Source organism: Grus americana, chromosome 6, assembly GCF_028858705.1.
Source record: "Grus americana isolate bGruAme1 chromosome 6, bGruAme1.mat, whole genome shotgun sequence".
NCBI lineage: Eukaryota > Metazoa > Chordata > Aves > Gruiformes > Gruidae > Grus > Grus americana.
In genome coordinates, this window is record NC_072857.1 from 22,832,586 (window position 1) to 22,848,674 (window position 16,089).

Below are 16,089 nucleotides of genomic sequence, written 5' to 3' on the forward strand. Positions count from 1 at the left end.
AATGCAAGTATGTATTTTTATTATTATTTTCAGATATATTCAAACATGATTCACTAAAAAATAACATTTGTTTCCCCTCTGGCATTTAGTCAAGGAATTTCCTTCTTATACAGAGTACCCCAGCATTGATGTTCAAGGTGAAAACAAAATTTGGGTATTAAACAACCTTGTAACAGCTTCTTTCATATGTCACTTAAAATTTCCATTAGACTTCAAAAAAACTAAAGCATGGAAAAAACCCTACAGAATTTCATAATAGAATTTCATGTGAAGTTGGTGCTATTTCTAAAGCATTAACAATGTGGGCAGTCTAGTCACTAGTGCCAACAAGTTTATATGCAGATTCCCTACCACAGATTCAAGTACTTTCTTGTCATATTCTTTAAAAACAGCATCAGTGTTCTCAAGGGGCCAAGTTCAGTTTATTATAGTAAGATTTGTAACAGGCGACTTGTACATTTGAAGAGAACAGGCCTGAAACGCTCTTGCAACATTTCAAGGGGAAAACCACTATGACCTGTTTTGACTGAACATCTCAAGAACTGCTGCTCAGCAGATGAAGGTACCTTCCTTTCACATTTGTTGCCTGCTTCAATTGTCATTCCTTTTTTTTCATAGGTTATTCCTCAAAAGTTTTGCTTGAATAAGCAATAATTTGTTAATATCATAATTATCTCATTACACAGATTTATTAGAATGATGGGCTTCAAGAAAAAAAGTACTGCTTTTTTTTTTTCAAAAGTCAAAAACTGGAGTAAAATATCTGACTACAAAAATAATTTAAGATACAGGGAAAAGATTTTCCATAAAAGTAGGAAAATTATATTCTATCTTCCAACAGGTAGTATGCTAACTGATAAAAAAAAATGAAGTGGATACCATAGATGATCAAAACATGATACTCAGTCAGAAATGCAATGCTTTGCAAATTGGACCTTTTTAAAGGTCAAAAACTAACATGAAAAGCTCATATATCAAACTTGGCTGACTCTACTTCCTCAGCTCTGAAACAAGAGCAGTATTGGTGGCATCATCCCTGTTACCACTGTTAGAAGGATTCAAGGAATCAGTACAGTGTTACACTGGATACTCACTACTACTCCCCTATACTCCTAGTGTTTATGGTAAGTTGAACAACAAAAAAAAAAGGACACCCACTATTACGCATAAAATTGTACAGCACTTGTAATATTATGTTTTCTAATCAGACAGCTCTCAACAAGCCCTCTCCTTATTTTGATACTACTGGTTTTTAGCGTTTCAGGCCTGGTCAAAAAAACCCCTTAGAATAACAGACCATATACATACCTTTTTGAGATGTCCTAATCGAAGTTTGAAAATTTCTTCCTGTTCATGATACTCTGCTAGAGTCAAACTGGAAAAACAAAACAAAACAAGCATGTAATTGTAGCTTTATATGATGGTAAATAAAACAATAGCATTCTTACTTAAATACTACAGTAAATACAGTATCTTATGTTAATTATTTACTACCACAATACGAGGACTACATTTTTGAACCATCTGAACATCTTGGTTAGTAATTTCAGGATCAAAACATACTTACAGAATGCCTCTGTGTCTTGTATTCTGGAATATTAACTGCCTCTCCCACTGGACTATTTCTGTTCAGTCAGCCAGCCTGTTAGATTATCTGGGTGCATCCTGAATCATATCACCATCCCAGGATTTTAGCTGATGTTACCCCACTGCTTGGTTTTCAACTCTAACACTTAATGGATCAAAGGATGGAGATCCAGAAACCAACTAGACCAGACTGACAACACTATGCTTTTGAGCTGTGATTTAAAGAATGTAGTGCAAAAATATACATTCCAAGTTCATTAACACTACATTTTGCATGAGACTACAAATTCAGTTTTCAATTGCACGCGACTCTTTTGCTTGTTCTCTTTTCATCTTCCTTTGAGAAGATTCCTGGCTACAATTAATTCAGTGGTCCCTCAGTGTCTGTACACTTGCTAGGACACAAAGTCAGTTATCATCCAGAGGATCTAGACTACTCATGCAGATTAGTAACTAAGAAACCCAGGAACTGACTGCATGCAGTATCCATCTGACAAATGAACAAAAAAGACACAGAACACAAACCACCAAAGAAAAGAAACCAGACTTTACGTTCCAGAGAAGAAATCACATGTGTATGAAGGGGAACAGGGAATGGGGAAGGAGAAAGAGGTATGGCCTCCTTTAAAGGATTCACACAAATCCCTAAGAACAAATTAAAATTAAACATTTTGTTTTGCCTAGATCTACTATTTCTTGCAAGATGCAAAGTTAAAAATAATAGCATAACACATTTTCACAAAGTCCACATTTTAGTGCGTTCAATTATCAACTGTCCTGGGAAGGTAAATTACATAAAGTGTACAGAAGGCTATACATGCTGTTCATATTGCAAGTCTAAGGAACTGGAGTGTCTTGAGAATCACCAGTAGTTTCCCCAGAGATGAGGGACAGCAATTCAGATTTCTCTTACAGCAAATGCCAACTTTGATAAAATTTGCAGAAATCTAATAAACTGTAAGACTTATTCCTCCCTTTTAAATTTGGATGAGGTTCGCCATAGTTTTCAGAATTTTAAACCCTGTACTTATTGGGTCTCGAAAGTTGTTAATAAAGGAGTGCATCTTTTCAGGATAAAATCTGGTGGTTTTGAAGCTTTCATAGAGCCCTTTCCTATTCCTGATTTCATAAATACTGAATTTCACTGCCCCTTTTCTGACTTGGCCAGGACAGAAGATTGAGTTGACCAGATATTCTCTATGAATATTAGTGAAATTGCTGGATTCTTTTTTGACCACAGCTCCTAAATTTCCAAGAACCTGGAAACAGTTTCACAAGACTGTAGTTACTTCATCAGCCTTCTGGTCTATAATGTATAGAAAACACTCCAGATCAGGCGACAAAAGCACCCATGATCACGTCCTGCTAGAATCTGAGAAGGAAGCAATCCTTTCTTTTAAGAAGTATCATACAAAGTTATCCTGCATCTTTCCCCCCCCCCCTACTGGAATGAAAAGCAGCCTTGTATTCCAGTCAACAGACATCCCCAAACACTCTGAAGGCAATAGAGTGAGAAAATTTGCCTCTCCAAGAAAGGCAAAAGGTCCCTTAGCACCAGATTTTGGGACCGAACATTTATATTCTTTTCCTGGCAGAATCTCCTCTGGGTTTAGGCAATTTACACTTACATCTTAAAAGAAGAGGCATTAAAGCAAATGTGAAATGGGGTGTCTCAATAGCTAGGAAAGCTGGCAATGCATTCTCTGTACAGTCCAAACAACAGCAAGAAACCTAAGAAAACAATGCTCTAATTCCTGCTCTCATACATCTGCTAGACCTATCAAAGAGAGCATTGAGGCCACACTAAACAACTCACAGCAGCATCCCTGACATTTTTTCAATATTTCTACTCAAACAATTACTCTAACATGGATTAAGTTCTCAATTAAAAAAGGCAAAGGATCAATGCCAATGCGTACAAGGTTGAATATTATTCTTTCCAGATTCTTGTCTGCAGTATAAATTATAGGTTTGTGCATTTCCAGAAACACAGATAGTGAAGTTTGTCTTTCTCAGGAAGAATAATATTTAGGTGGCTTAGCAAAGCTGAACCACAAGTAAAATACACTGAAAATATGAAGTTTATGACATGACCTTCCAGAATTTTCATTGAACACTGAGAGCCCTAAAACCATAGGTCCCCTGAAAAACTAGCATAACATATGAAATCTGGTCCTTTTTATAAAACCCCAGCTATCTACACAGTTATGACAAAGTGCCTAGACAGCTCTAGCAAGTATTGCCTTCCAAAAAGTTCTTAAAACTCTGTGCTCTTGAGCACAGAGCACAAGTTAGAGGTCATATTGAAAACATTAAGATTCGAAGTCACTCTTTCCGTGTTTCCATGCTATATCCCAATGAATGACTGTTTTCCATTTTTCTATTTCCTTACAAATCTAACCCTATTAGAGGCACAGCGTGATTCACAGGAATTTGAAACTGTTGTTACTGACCACCGCATTTTGGAGGAAGGCATATTAAACACTGAACTGCATGCAGACATAGTCACTTTGGATTTTGTTTTGTTTACTTATGAAAAACAAAGCTTTACTCCCTCATATTCCAAAACATTTACCTTTTTTTTTAGAAGTAGTAGTTTATGACTTTTTATCTGTAAATATACTGTACTTTATATTCATATTAAAATAGCACAAGACAAATAGTAGCAAAACAATGACAGTGTGTATGCTGTTTTCTGGCTATAGGCCACCACCTTGTTGCACCGGCTGAAAGCCTACAGCCTGCTTCCCATCAGCCCATTGCGTCCCACCTGCATCCACCCACCACTTCTGCAGGGCAGTGGCACACTGGAGATACCTTCTGAAAACAGAAGTGACCTATGAGACACCGTTGTTTCCTGCAGAAGGGGTTGCTCCTCCACCACTCGAGACACACAGGTCTCATCAGATGCAGAGGAATAAAGGTTGAGGAGCACAGGGGAGGGACATTGGCCAGAAACAGGCTGCTGCCATCCACTAAATGAACTTGAGTTGGATAGTCAGGCTTGAGGCTAATCTGAGAAATGTCGAGGAACAAGGGCAGCTGGGAGTAGGTTGCATGAATGAATCTGGTAACAGTCTAGTCCTGACTGTGATCTTCTCCGCTCAAAATTACTGTGCAATAAATACTGTATTTTAACTGTCTACAGCCAAATGAACTATAATACATATGCAATGAATTACTGGAATTCCCAAAAAAGCACCGGACATACTCTATGCATGTAGCATAATTTTCCTGTAACATGTACAGCCATAGCATGCCACCTTTACTTGTTGCTGGAAGAAAGCGGACAGCTTACCTGGCCTGAAAGGCTTGATTACCACCAATTTAAATATTTAATTAGCAAAAATAGGCCTTCCAGTCATTTAAAAGTGTTCTCATAGCCAAATTTCAAAGGCTTTGATATGCATGGGTAGACAAATCCAATCTTCTTTGCACTTCCTTACAAGTTCAGACAAAACCTTCTTCTATGATCAAAACACTCTTACTAGTAGGTACAGACAAGACAAAAAACCAAAATGGCCACATTCTCCTTGGTTTTCATGATGATCAAGCCAGGCACATTTACAACCATCTCTCCTCCCACCTTTTCCCAGTTGAAAAATCATCCTGGATACACAGGCACAGCAGAATGCAGCCATGCCCCCAAACAGCCATACACACATCCAATACATGTTTTTGGCTGCAGTTTCTGAAGCGCTCCTTTTTTGGTCCAACCTTATTCTCACTCTAGTTCCTCGAATTTCTACAAGGATGGGCAGATGCTGACCAAGGCAAAGCCTTCCGTGAGGTCTTTTTGCCCATTGTTTCCACGTCTGCCTTAGAAAGAGACTGCCCCAGGAAAGAAGCTGTCTCTGCTTGTCCTGTAAAGCCCAGACACATTGTTGGCATTTCAGCCTGAAAAGTTTCCGAAAATATTTTTATTTGTTCCATACAGAACAGAATGCTCTCTCTAAATGATGCATTTGTTCAGCTACAGTAACAAACTCTGCCAGCTCCCTCTGCTTTCCTATTCCAAACTGCATGCAGGGACGAGGATGCATACAGACTCCCACAGAGGAACTAGGAAGCAGAGGAAGAGGCGACTGGGAAGTGAATACAACTGACACAGCTGAAGCTGCACAGGAAGGACTACGCCACCTAAACTAAATAAAACATTGCTCCTGGAAATAATTGTCCAGTGAAATAAGAGCTGCTTCCAAGAAGTGGGGACTAGCATTATAATCTCTCAAGTCTCCAAAGAGTAGAGTTTTCAAACAGATTTTTCCAGGGCTAAGAAGGCAACCTCTACTGCAAATAAGTGTTTTTTCTTTAAATAAATTTCAATTTATTCCTTTCACGTAAGACTAATAAAATTACTTTGCTCAGTAGAAAAGAGATCTCTCAAAATTGAAACTACTTTTTAGTTTTTGTTTAGGCCACAAAAAGGGAAAGAATGATGGAAAACCAGGACAGTGTTCAGACTCATCTGTGGCACATTATTGAAACGCCAAACCCACCACTCACTCACAGGACACTGGCAGATGGCCACTTTTATACTAATAACTTCAGCACAAACATTTTTTAAATTTGTACCAGAGGCCATAGTATATTCGGGTAAACTAAAACAATGCCCTTATTAAGAATGCCTCAGGCAACACCTTCAATCCATTTCAAAACAGTTAACACCTGTTTTTGAAAGGGCTTCAATAATGCTGCTTGTTAAAAAGCTATAGATCATTTTGTCTTGTCAATACCTGCAGCTGGAGACATTTCTAAAGCAAACAACACAGCGGTAAAGACACTTGTTGCTAACAACTGCTAGCAAGTTGTTCGTTTGTTTAAAAAAGATCTGCCTAATCACTTGCGTATATGTTGTACTGATTTACTACTGGTTTAGTTCATTAATCTCAAGCAGCTCTGCATTTCCCCATGCCTCATATAAACAGAGCCTCTTCCATTTGGCCGTACTAATTAAGATCATTACTTTTGAAGTAACACAGAAACAATGATAAGCACAATGTAATAGGAGGAAATCGCATACAGCAGATGACAAATTTACTCTAAAATGGAAATGCACAATTAATAATTATTTTACCAAGATACACAAAACATATTTAATTCCGTACTGAGAAACAGAGAGGAGTCAGCACATAATACTACTATACAAAACTATAATGAATCCTAAATACAAACATTAAAAAACCCCTTTCAAGTAAACACCTAAGAGCATAATGCGGCTTAATGATTCTGTGATCTCAGGACACGTTACAGACCTTCTCAAAGGTCTGAAACAAAATTTATAAGCTTATCATACAGGCAAGCCATCTCATATCTAGATTACATAACGACCAAATTAGGATACTTAAAGGTGAAACAGTTTTGATTCAGTAACAGCTTACATTTATGCTAGCATTAGATAGAAAAGGGCAATTTTGATTGTTCTCTTGGCAATTCCATAACCAGCAAGCATTTTCATGTGCCATTTAACATGTAACTGGTTAAGCCAAATGAAATTGAAATTTGAAAAGTTTTTAGTCATTTGGAAATTATTTAAAACTACATAACACCAGAAAACATTCCTAAGTCTATTATAGATTTATTACAGAATTCATCTTGTCCTTCTTAATAATTAGAACATCTTTTGTATTTTTTCCCAAATGTATATTTTATCACCTCCTAAAGCAGCAATAAGATTATGGAAATTCAACGTAAATGAAGACATGGCCAAAAGCTGGCAAATTAGAAGTTCTGTAATTTTTCAGGTCTTTTCCATACTTAGATGTTACTTCTAGTAACAAGAGGTGTTACATTCAAACAAAAAGATATTTTTAACATGACAGTAATCTTTACCGTACTATTCAGAAGTATTATTTTCTAAGAAAAAGAAATATAGGCACTAAGTACTACTAAAGAATCAATTTGAGTGATGACTCTTCAGCTCTCTACTAAAATACATGAGTAACACTAATCAAGATTTTCTTACATTGCTAGCCTTACTACTGTATTTTCATGATATTTTTGTCACAGCCAAACAATTTCACAATGTGAACTTTAAGAATGATGTATCATGCAAAACATATGCAGCTGTCTTCAAACTGATGATCCAAATGTACGTATTTCACAGATTTAACCAGAGTAATTTATTTACCCCCCACTCCAGAAGTATCAATTACTACCTCCACAAGTGAGAGGTGACCATGTTCAACACACGTATCCTACTTCTGCAAAGTAACATAGATTAATTTGTCAGTTTTTTTAACCCTACTTATTTACTTTTTATTTAAGCTGACTAGGAACAGACACAGTATCAGCTGCAGCCTCTTAGCATCAATGGCAATAACTAGTATCTCTAAGCAGCAACTTCTTAAAATACTCATGTTAAATGTCGAGAACACATCTGTCTGGGCCTTGAATTATACCATGTCTGTCTGCAGGAAAAAATGTCACTTGAAAAATGGAGAATTCTTTGATAGGTCTCAATTTTTATGTTTAAATGACAAAAATGTTCAATATTGTCAATATGTGAAATGGGATCACTAACTTCTGAAAGTTGCTCTCAGGATCTAGCATTCAGAAGGGGGGAAAAAAAGATTCTTTTTTTTTCTGTTTGCTTTTAGACACATGTCTTGAAATACTGAAGGCTAAAAAACCCCTTTTCTTGTCAGCTAGACTGTTATATGAAAAATAAAATAATCTCTAACTAAAGGAGAGGCTCCTAAACCAATGTGGATCAAGAAAAGTTCAATAGGTAGCAGTGACATTACAAGAGTAGGAAACCAGAATCAGGACTCCTCTAGATCAGGAAAACAGAAGGAACATTGCATAAACACAGAACGGGTCTTTCTCTAGTGACTTTACCAAAAATAAATTGGCCAATTGTATAGCATCTTCACAGGCAGTGGTGCAAATTTCCCTAACATCAGCAAGTACTCAGTGAGAATATAGCTGCTGAATATACTGAGTGTCTTTTTATGCTGTTATTTGAATAGAACTCACACAGACAATATCTGAGAATTTATGTAAAAGACTGATTGAAATGTTAAACTTACAGCTGTGGTAAATTGGGTCTAACAAAGGGATCGTTTTCTGCCCCATTCACAGCTTTATTTTTCCTCTGCTTGGGTTCAGAATTGGCAGATGGTGCCTGAGAATTATTTGTAGTTGGAGGCTTTCGCTTGGCCAGGAGCTTTCTTTGCCTTTCAATGTCTTCCCTTTGTTGATTCACCCATTCTTGCTGCCTGTAAACCCCAAAAAAAAGCTTTATTAAAGTTTCATCATTTTGCATTTTTTAGAGAACTATCTTTTTAACTGATAAAGCATTAAGAAATTTTTAGGAAACTTACTGTACATGTGAAAATGTTTCCTAGGAAAAAGAACACCAATGTTCTTCATGAGGCGGAAAAATTTTGCTAGTTTGGCACAATTTACTTTTGAAATATGTGGTGGGTTTTATTTGGGTTTGGGGTTGTTTTGGTTTGGTTTTGAAAGCATTACACATGATTTCTGCACAGGAAAAGAAAGAAAAAGTATCCAAGCTGGTGGATACCTTCTTTTATACCATCAAAAGAAATGTAACAGAGTCAATAGAGAGTACTTGATTTTTATAGGCCAAATATTGAAGTTGATCTGACCGTTTCCAAATAAATCAGTTTGGTTGTATGGCAAACAATTACAGCTTTTATGCAAAACACATATACATATTGTTTTCAAGACTGTCTTAAAAAACCAATGCCCTAGGCAATCACATAATGCTAAGACTACATATTGCCCATCAAAAATTAAAATTTTGGTGAATTATTTTTTTTTAATCTCTCTCTATATATATCCAGAGATTGAATCAGACTCGTTACCAAAGAACACCTTTTGAGGCATTGCATAATTATTTTACCACCATCTCTGCTGGTCTCCCAGAGCCCTTTCCTTGGCCCCAACTCTGCTGAAATACCTGTTGCAGCAGCTCTTTTCCAGGTGGTTGCTTTCCCCCATCCACTTGCACTAGACCCTATCTGAGGCTCCCAGATTTGTCCCTCCTCCTTCATGGCACCAAGGAGCTGGATGCCTGAAAAAGCTGCTGCAGTGATGGATGTGCAGGCAGCACCTATGTGACCAATGAGAACTTCACAGACCTCATCCGCCCCAATGATCACCAGTGATACATGGTTAGCTGCTTGAAAAATCACTGATTTAGTTTTATAGCTCTTTCTACCAGCTGAGCTGAATAATTACATGCTGCTCATTTAGTACTGTCTTGCTTTTTTAAGGGTAGTTGAAATTAAGTGAAACTAAACTGTCTTTCAAAGACACGCAGCCTTAGTATTCTCTCAGTTGATTAAGGGAGTTCTGTACTGCATTCTCAGTCCTCAAAAGGCAAAGCAAAATACAATGTATGAAAAGCAGCACCAATCCTAGAACCTTAGTAATAAAAAAATCCACTAGAGGGAACTAACAATTAGCGACAATTTTAAGAACATAGCATTGACTAACTTCACAAGATTTTGAAATGCAAAGCCATCTGTCCACTGTTCAGTAAATGAAGCACCATGACGAACTGTTGTAAAATGCCCCAGGCGTAATCTGTCTTGCATGCTCTTCTCTCTGCTTGCCAGCTTCTCCTGTGTGCTCTAAGAAAACAAAAAAATTTCAGGTTTAGTAATACTAAAGCATTCAAAAAGTCAGTAAAACACTCATGGTTTTTTTTCTCCAACAACTTTCTAAGAGAGGGATAGAAGGAGAGTAGATGAAAATATCTTTTATTACTTTATTCCATTTACTCTAATTTCTGCAGAACTCAAACAGTTGCTGTGGTCAGAATTGGTACAAAAAAAAAATCAGTTTGACTCAGTTTTCCTATAAAGTTCGCTGTTCTTCATAATTAACAAAACATTTTATTTGTAAATACAGCAAAACTGATCGAGTATCAGCATCATACAGGCATATAATTACAATTATGTCTGTACACGTCTATTATATTAAACGAGCCTGCTTAGATATCAGAAAGAGTGCCCCTACTATACTTAGCCTGGAAACTCCCTTGACAGAGCGTGTATGTTACTACTTGTACCAAACTGACTGAGCTCAGGAATCTCTATGTGGGAATGCACTGCAGGTAGATCTAACTGCAATCAGATATTCACTTGCAGTAACAGAGGCAGATGTCCTTCTTGGAACCAGTCACTACTTCCACAAGCATCCCTGGGATGTGATAAATAACTCAGTATGCCTAGTCTGCTTCAGCACAAGAAGAAAGAGCACTGTGAACACTGCTGATGGACAGAAACTTCTTTAATTCTTACAAATGTTTGCTGCTTAAGAAATGCCTATGGCCCAAAATCACACCCACACAAAAAAGTGAGAAGTTGACAGAATTAAGGATCTTTGTGCAAAGACTTCTAGACTGAAGAGGAGGCCTGCATGGCCTTTCATGAAAAATGGTCTATGGGATATTCTCAGTCTGAAGGTACCCACCTAGTATCATGCTGAACAGATCTGATGCATCTTTTCCCTGCATTCCCCTCATGCTGGAACTTAAAAAGGACTGCGATAATTTATTTATGGCATGCTAGCAAGGAAACTCTCCCTAATCCTCTAACAGATCAGTATATGCCCTTGTATCTGACAACAGCATCTAGCAGCTAGTGTTATGGAAGAGACTTGGCTGTTTACCTTAAACTTTTTTGTATCCTAATTTGTAATAAGCTGATTTTCTATTCAGTTTTTGTTAGGTTTGTTTTTTTTTAATAAGGCTATTTTAAAGAAGAGGGAAAGAAACAGGGTATCCTTGTCTTTTAAGAAATTGCTGCTAGTTTAAATACAATTAGCATTAAATTTGAAATAAGTATTTCTTTCATAGTAGTATTGTTTCCATTAATTCTGAGCTAACACAGCATTTCATAATTTTACATCAAAAATTATCTCAGCCACCTAAGTTTCTCACAAAGAGATTTTATCTATTGCCTCTCCACAACAGACTATGTTCAAAAATTTTTTCATCCAGTGTAACCTTAAAGTTTGTCCAGAAAATTTGCGACATACTAAATTCTTATCTTTTATGCTTTGCTATATCTTAATTACTCATGATGGGAAAACCCTCCTTAAATTAAAAAAGGCACATTTTCCAATTTATTTTGCCTATTCAGGCTTATAAAAACACTTGCTGTCAAACAGAGTCTATGCATATGAAGTTTCAGTCTCAGAGACTAATGTGAAAAAGTTAAAATGAAAATTAAGGAATCATAATGGAGTTGCACAGCACCCTCACAATTTTTATCACAAAGATTTTAAAAGCAGTAAACTTACCTTTTCAATTAGAAGCTTCTTGCTCATTGAAATACATTTGTTTAACCTTTCTTTATATTTTTCAAGTAGCTTTTGTTGTTCATCTATTTGTCTTCTAAGATCACAGTTAGCCTAATAAATATATACAAAATATGAAAAGATATATTGAAACATTATGTTTTAATCACTTGTCACAGAAAATAAAGGTTTTTACTTTCACATGAATAACGTAAGGAACATGTATATATAATATTTATTATATATACACATACATGCACAAAAATCTCAGTTCACAGATCTATCCCAACCTGCAGAAGGTTTTGCTTCCTTTTTTATTTCCTTTACATAGAGCTCCATTCTGTATTACACAGCATTCATTACACAAATAATATATAAGAGCATTGTACCGACCACTTTTCCGGTCCTCCAGTGTTAAACTGAAAGTTTAATTTTAGCTCCAGATCCTTTATATCTGACTCCTAAAGTCATGTGAAATCCTAACATTTTTAATTTGAAAGCAAACAAAAAATTCACAACGATAAAAGTTTCAATTATCTGAGTAGGAAGTTTAACAAGTTCCCTACATTCCAATTATATTTAACTTATTACCTTAAAAAAATCCATAGTAATATTTTGTTTAAAATTAAATTACTTTTTTTAAAAAAAGGATAGGTCTGTCTATCCCATACTGCTGAACATGTGCTGAAACACTCTACATGTACAATTTTATAGTGTATGATTGCATGGGTTAATATGTACTTGTTCACTTATAAACACTAAACAGACTACCACTTGTGAATACAGATTTTTTTGTTATTTTGTATTTCTGTATACCACTTCTCCAACACTTCTCTCAAGAGCACAAGCATTAAGATTTCTTCTGAAAACAGGTCTTAAAGCACAGTATAGCATAGGTTTCTAACTAAAAGTAGTTATTTATTGCCTGTAATAATTTCTGTCACAATCACTTCAATTCTGAAACTGCCAACAGTTGTCCCACTGATAACTGCTATTCACAATTAGAACAACAAAAAACCCCACCTGTTATGTGAAATTGTATTATGAACTTAAGGAATTAATCAACTGACTGCAAAAGGAACATCAGCTTCCTTTGTACCTTCAGAAAGTCTATAAACATATCTAATCATTAACAAGCTGTAGCACAGAAGCAGAAAAAAACCCTTATGCATCTCATTTTATAGACTTCTCAGATTTTCAGGAAAAAAATTTACAAAAATAAAAAACTCATTTCACCTTTTAATTTAGGTAACTCCAGAGTAATTTTTAAAATCAAGGATTATTCAAGCATTTAAAATATTTGCCTCAGATTCACTGTCTGTTGTTCTGAATAAATATCTTTATCCCATGTCTAACACTTACCCTGAGTAAGTCATCTATACGACCTTCTTTCTTTTCCAAGTCTTGATTTTTATTACTTTCTAGTGCAGCTAATTTCAGCATTGTGAGATCAGTCTAAAAAGAACATTTTGAAACATTTATCCTTTCCTTTAACAATTACAGCATTTTTTTTCTCATGTTTGTTATGTAGAGAAATAAACTACTTGAAAGCATTCAACAAGACCAGCACATCTTATTTTCATGTGTGTTGAAAGTGACATGGAAAGTTCCTATTCAAAATCTCTTTCCTTCTTCATGAGGATGACTGTGAACAGTTGGGACAAACCACTATCAGTGTTAAAAGATTTCATCACTAACTGAAAAGTTACTGTTCACAAAAAAGCATCTAAGACAGGTCAAGTACACAAATGCCCGCTAATTACTTTAAATCCTCTGTATTTGGTCAACAGGTGAAGTAGCCTTGTTCTGACTAATTTGTGAAAGATAGAACAACATGTCAGAAATGGCAGAGAGGATAAAACAGTTGCTTTTGGCTTTCAGAAGTCATGACAGAACCATATCTTGATCATTTTGATTACCATCTCATTTTTCTTCTTCAATGTCATATTTTAAATGCAGTATGACAACAGCAGCTGTCACTTCAAATACTGCCTGAAAGAGCAGCCTACTTCTAAGATCACACAACAGCTAATATCTTGAGCAACAGCCTACCAACGACATGGTCAGCTAACTACTCGTGAAGTGCAACACTGGAAGCGGAGCGAGTGCAGAATACAAAACTAATCGGAGAGATTTAAATTATGAGCTGCTGAACTTAACAGAAAAATGCTTTGGCAGATTATAAAAAGCAAAGCTTTTGAAAGCCTTTAAGAGTTTAGAAGAAGTTGAAAGACAAAATAATTAACATATCTATCAGTTTTTTCTACAGTCCAAAGTGATATAAGATAGCCTCTACTAAAAAACAGTTACCTGAGTAATTTTAAAAGATAACTGCTTTGGTTGCGTGATAGGGTGGTCCCCGAAAGCTAATGAAGTAGGAGAAGGACTATTCTGTCGAACCTGGAATGTATGAAAAAGGATTTTAGATACAACTGTAGTATTCAGTTATGAACATAGCCTTGTTTACAACTCTTGGCAAGAAAATCATATAGAATAGAGAAATAAGGTATCTTTATTACAGAAGATGCTGCTTGGAGCATTGCATTGAGAGCTATCACTACACTGTTATGTATCACTTGAAGTTTAGAAAGGATGCAATATATTCTCTGAGAAAACTAAGATTGTCACTTTTGGGAAACAGACTGAAAGATTTAAGACAATGTAAGACTGACATAAGGTGATGTCAGTCTTACACAGACTTATTTTTCTGATTCTATGCTTTCACAACTCAAAAATAATGTGAGTTATTTTTGGAGTGGTTATTTTCCATGGGAGAACCAGAAAGGGGAAGGAAGCTAGTGCAGATCAGAACACAAATCCTGTTCATGGAACTTCCCAAAACCCACTAGTTTGTGTGAATGAGTCCGTTCTCAAGCCAAATTCCACAATCTGTATTACACTCCATACTGTTAGCAAGAATAAGAGGATGCCTGAAGTTAAAAGTATATGGAATAAAAGCAGAGGTCTACCAGCAGAGAAAAACAAATCCTTTCTGTAACTGGCAGAATCTGGCCATTTAGAATGGGTATGCTTAACATTGAAATTGTGCATATGAGGGGAAAAAAATTAATTAGCATGACCAAGGAAGAGAATTTTAAAAGAATACAGGCAAATTAAGTCTTAATTATTTAAAGACTTAAGATTTATCAAAAATCAAACTTCTGAAGTCCTGAGTTAGGGGTTCAGTTTCCTCATAAGTAACAAAAATCTTCCCGTTTTTTGTATGAGGCTTGTGAGTATGTTATTAGAACATTTTAACATTTATTCAACACTTTACATAATTAATTTGTATTTTAAAATGATGTTTTAGAAAAAAAGTCCCAGCTTTAATATTAAAACTAAAATTTTCTATTTAACTTGATCCTTTTTCTGTTGAAAGAATTCATTCCTTCCCAGGATTCCTTCCTTTGAAAATTCTTCCCTTGCATATAGATTCTTTTTAATTATGCTACTTTTAGACTACGAAAATATCTCCAGCAGTTACGAAGTTCACAAACTTACAGAAGAAGGAGCGGAATGTGAATTCTGAGGAGATCGGATTGCAGGAGGTATGCCTCGCACTGGACTAGAGCCGTTTCCACCTTGGTACTGTAGAGAAGATATGGCCCTCCAATTAGTCAATCTTCTTATCAAAACACATTACACATCTACATACAGCTCATCTGTACACAGAAATTTGTAAATCAGATTGTATTACTTTTATTAGTGTAGCCTTTGGCGATTTAAAGAAATACGTGAAAGAAAATGGTTTTTGTATTTTAGCTCAGACTGCACCAAGACACCACTGCATCTCTACTTCAAGGTTTAATACTCATAAACTTACATAAAGAAGAAAAAAAGTAGCTTCTCAAGAGGCCTGTCCATTACAAGCAAAAATTTTGTAACATCCAAAAAAAGCTAAAAGTAAATTTTACAAGCACACAAAACCCTTACCTCAAAATAGTCACTAATCTTGTGACCACGTCCCCCAATATTCTTTCCTAAAACAAATACATTAATACATTAGAATTGATTAAATAAATTACTTATAGATGTGTATTACATTTTTACCTATGCAGTAATTATAGCAAAGTCTTACCACTTGTTAATTGGTTTTCTTTGATGTGTTAATGTGTGATCTTGCTATGTAGATAATTAAAGGATTGGCCACAACAAAGAGATTTGCATATTCCATTCATTGGGAAATCAGAAATTAAGTCACACTTCAATTCCTAAACCATATTAGTG

At 35.8% G+C, this 16,089-nt stretch overlaps 1 protein-coding gene across 5 annotated transcripts in view; it reads right to left on the reverse strand.

The window, feature by feature from the left end:
- The window catches only part of TLK1 (tousled like kinase 1), a 70,087-nt gene that overhangs the window by 16,020 nt on the left and 37,978 nt on the right, over nt 1–16,089 (reverse strand). For 4 of the 5 annotated variants that reach the window (XM_054829298.1, XM_054829295.1, XM_054829299.1 and 1 more), the window contains 8 exons: nt 15,796–15,842; nt 15,364–15,450; nt 14,173–14,262; nt 13,225–13,317; nt 11,866–11,976; nt 10,054–10,190; nt 8,619–8,807; nt 1,309–1,375 (listed from right to left, as the gene is read on the reverse strand). In XM_054829298.1, coding sequence (XP_054685273.1) covers nt 1,309–1,375; nt 8,619–8,807; nt 10,054–10,190; nt 11,866–11,976; nt 13,225–13,317; nt 14,173–14,262; nt 15,364–15,450; nt 15,796–15,842 — 821 coding nt within the window. The remainder of the gene's footprint in view (nt 1–1,308; nt 1,376–8,618; nt 8,808–10,053; nt 10,191–11,865; nt 11,977–13,224; nt 13,318–14,172; nt 14,263–15,363; nt 15,451–15,795; nt 15,843–16,089) is intronic. The other variant, XM_054829296.1, reaches the window with a different exon arrangement.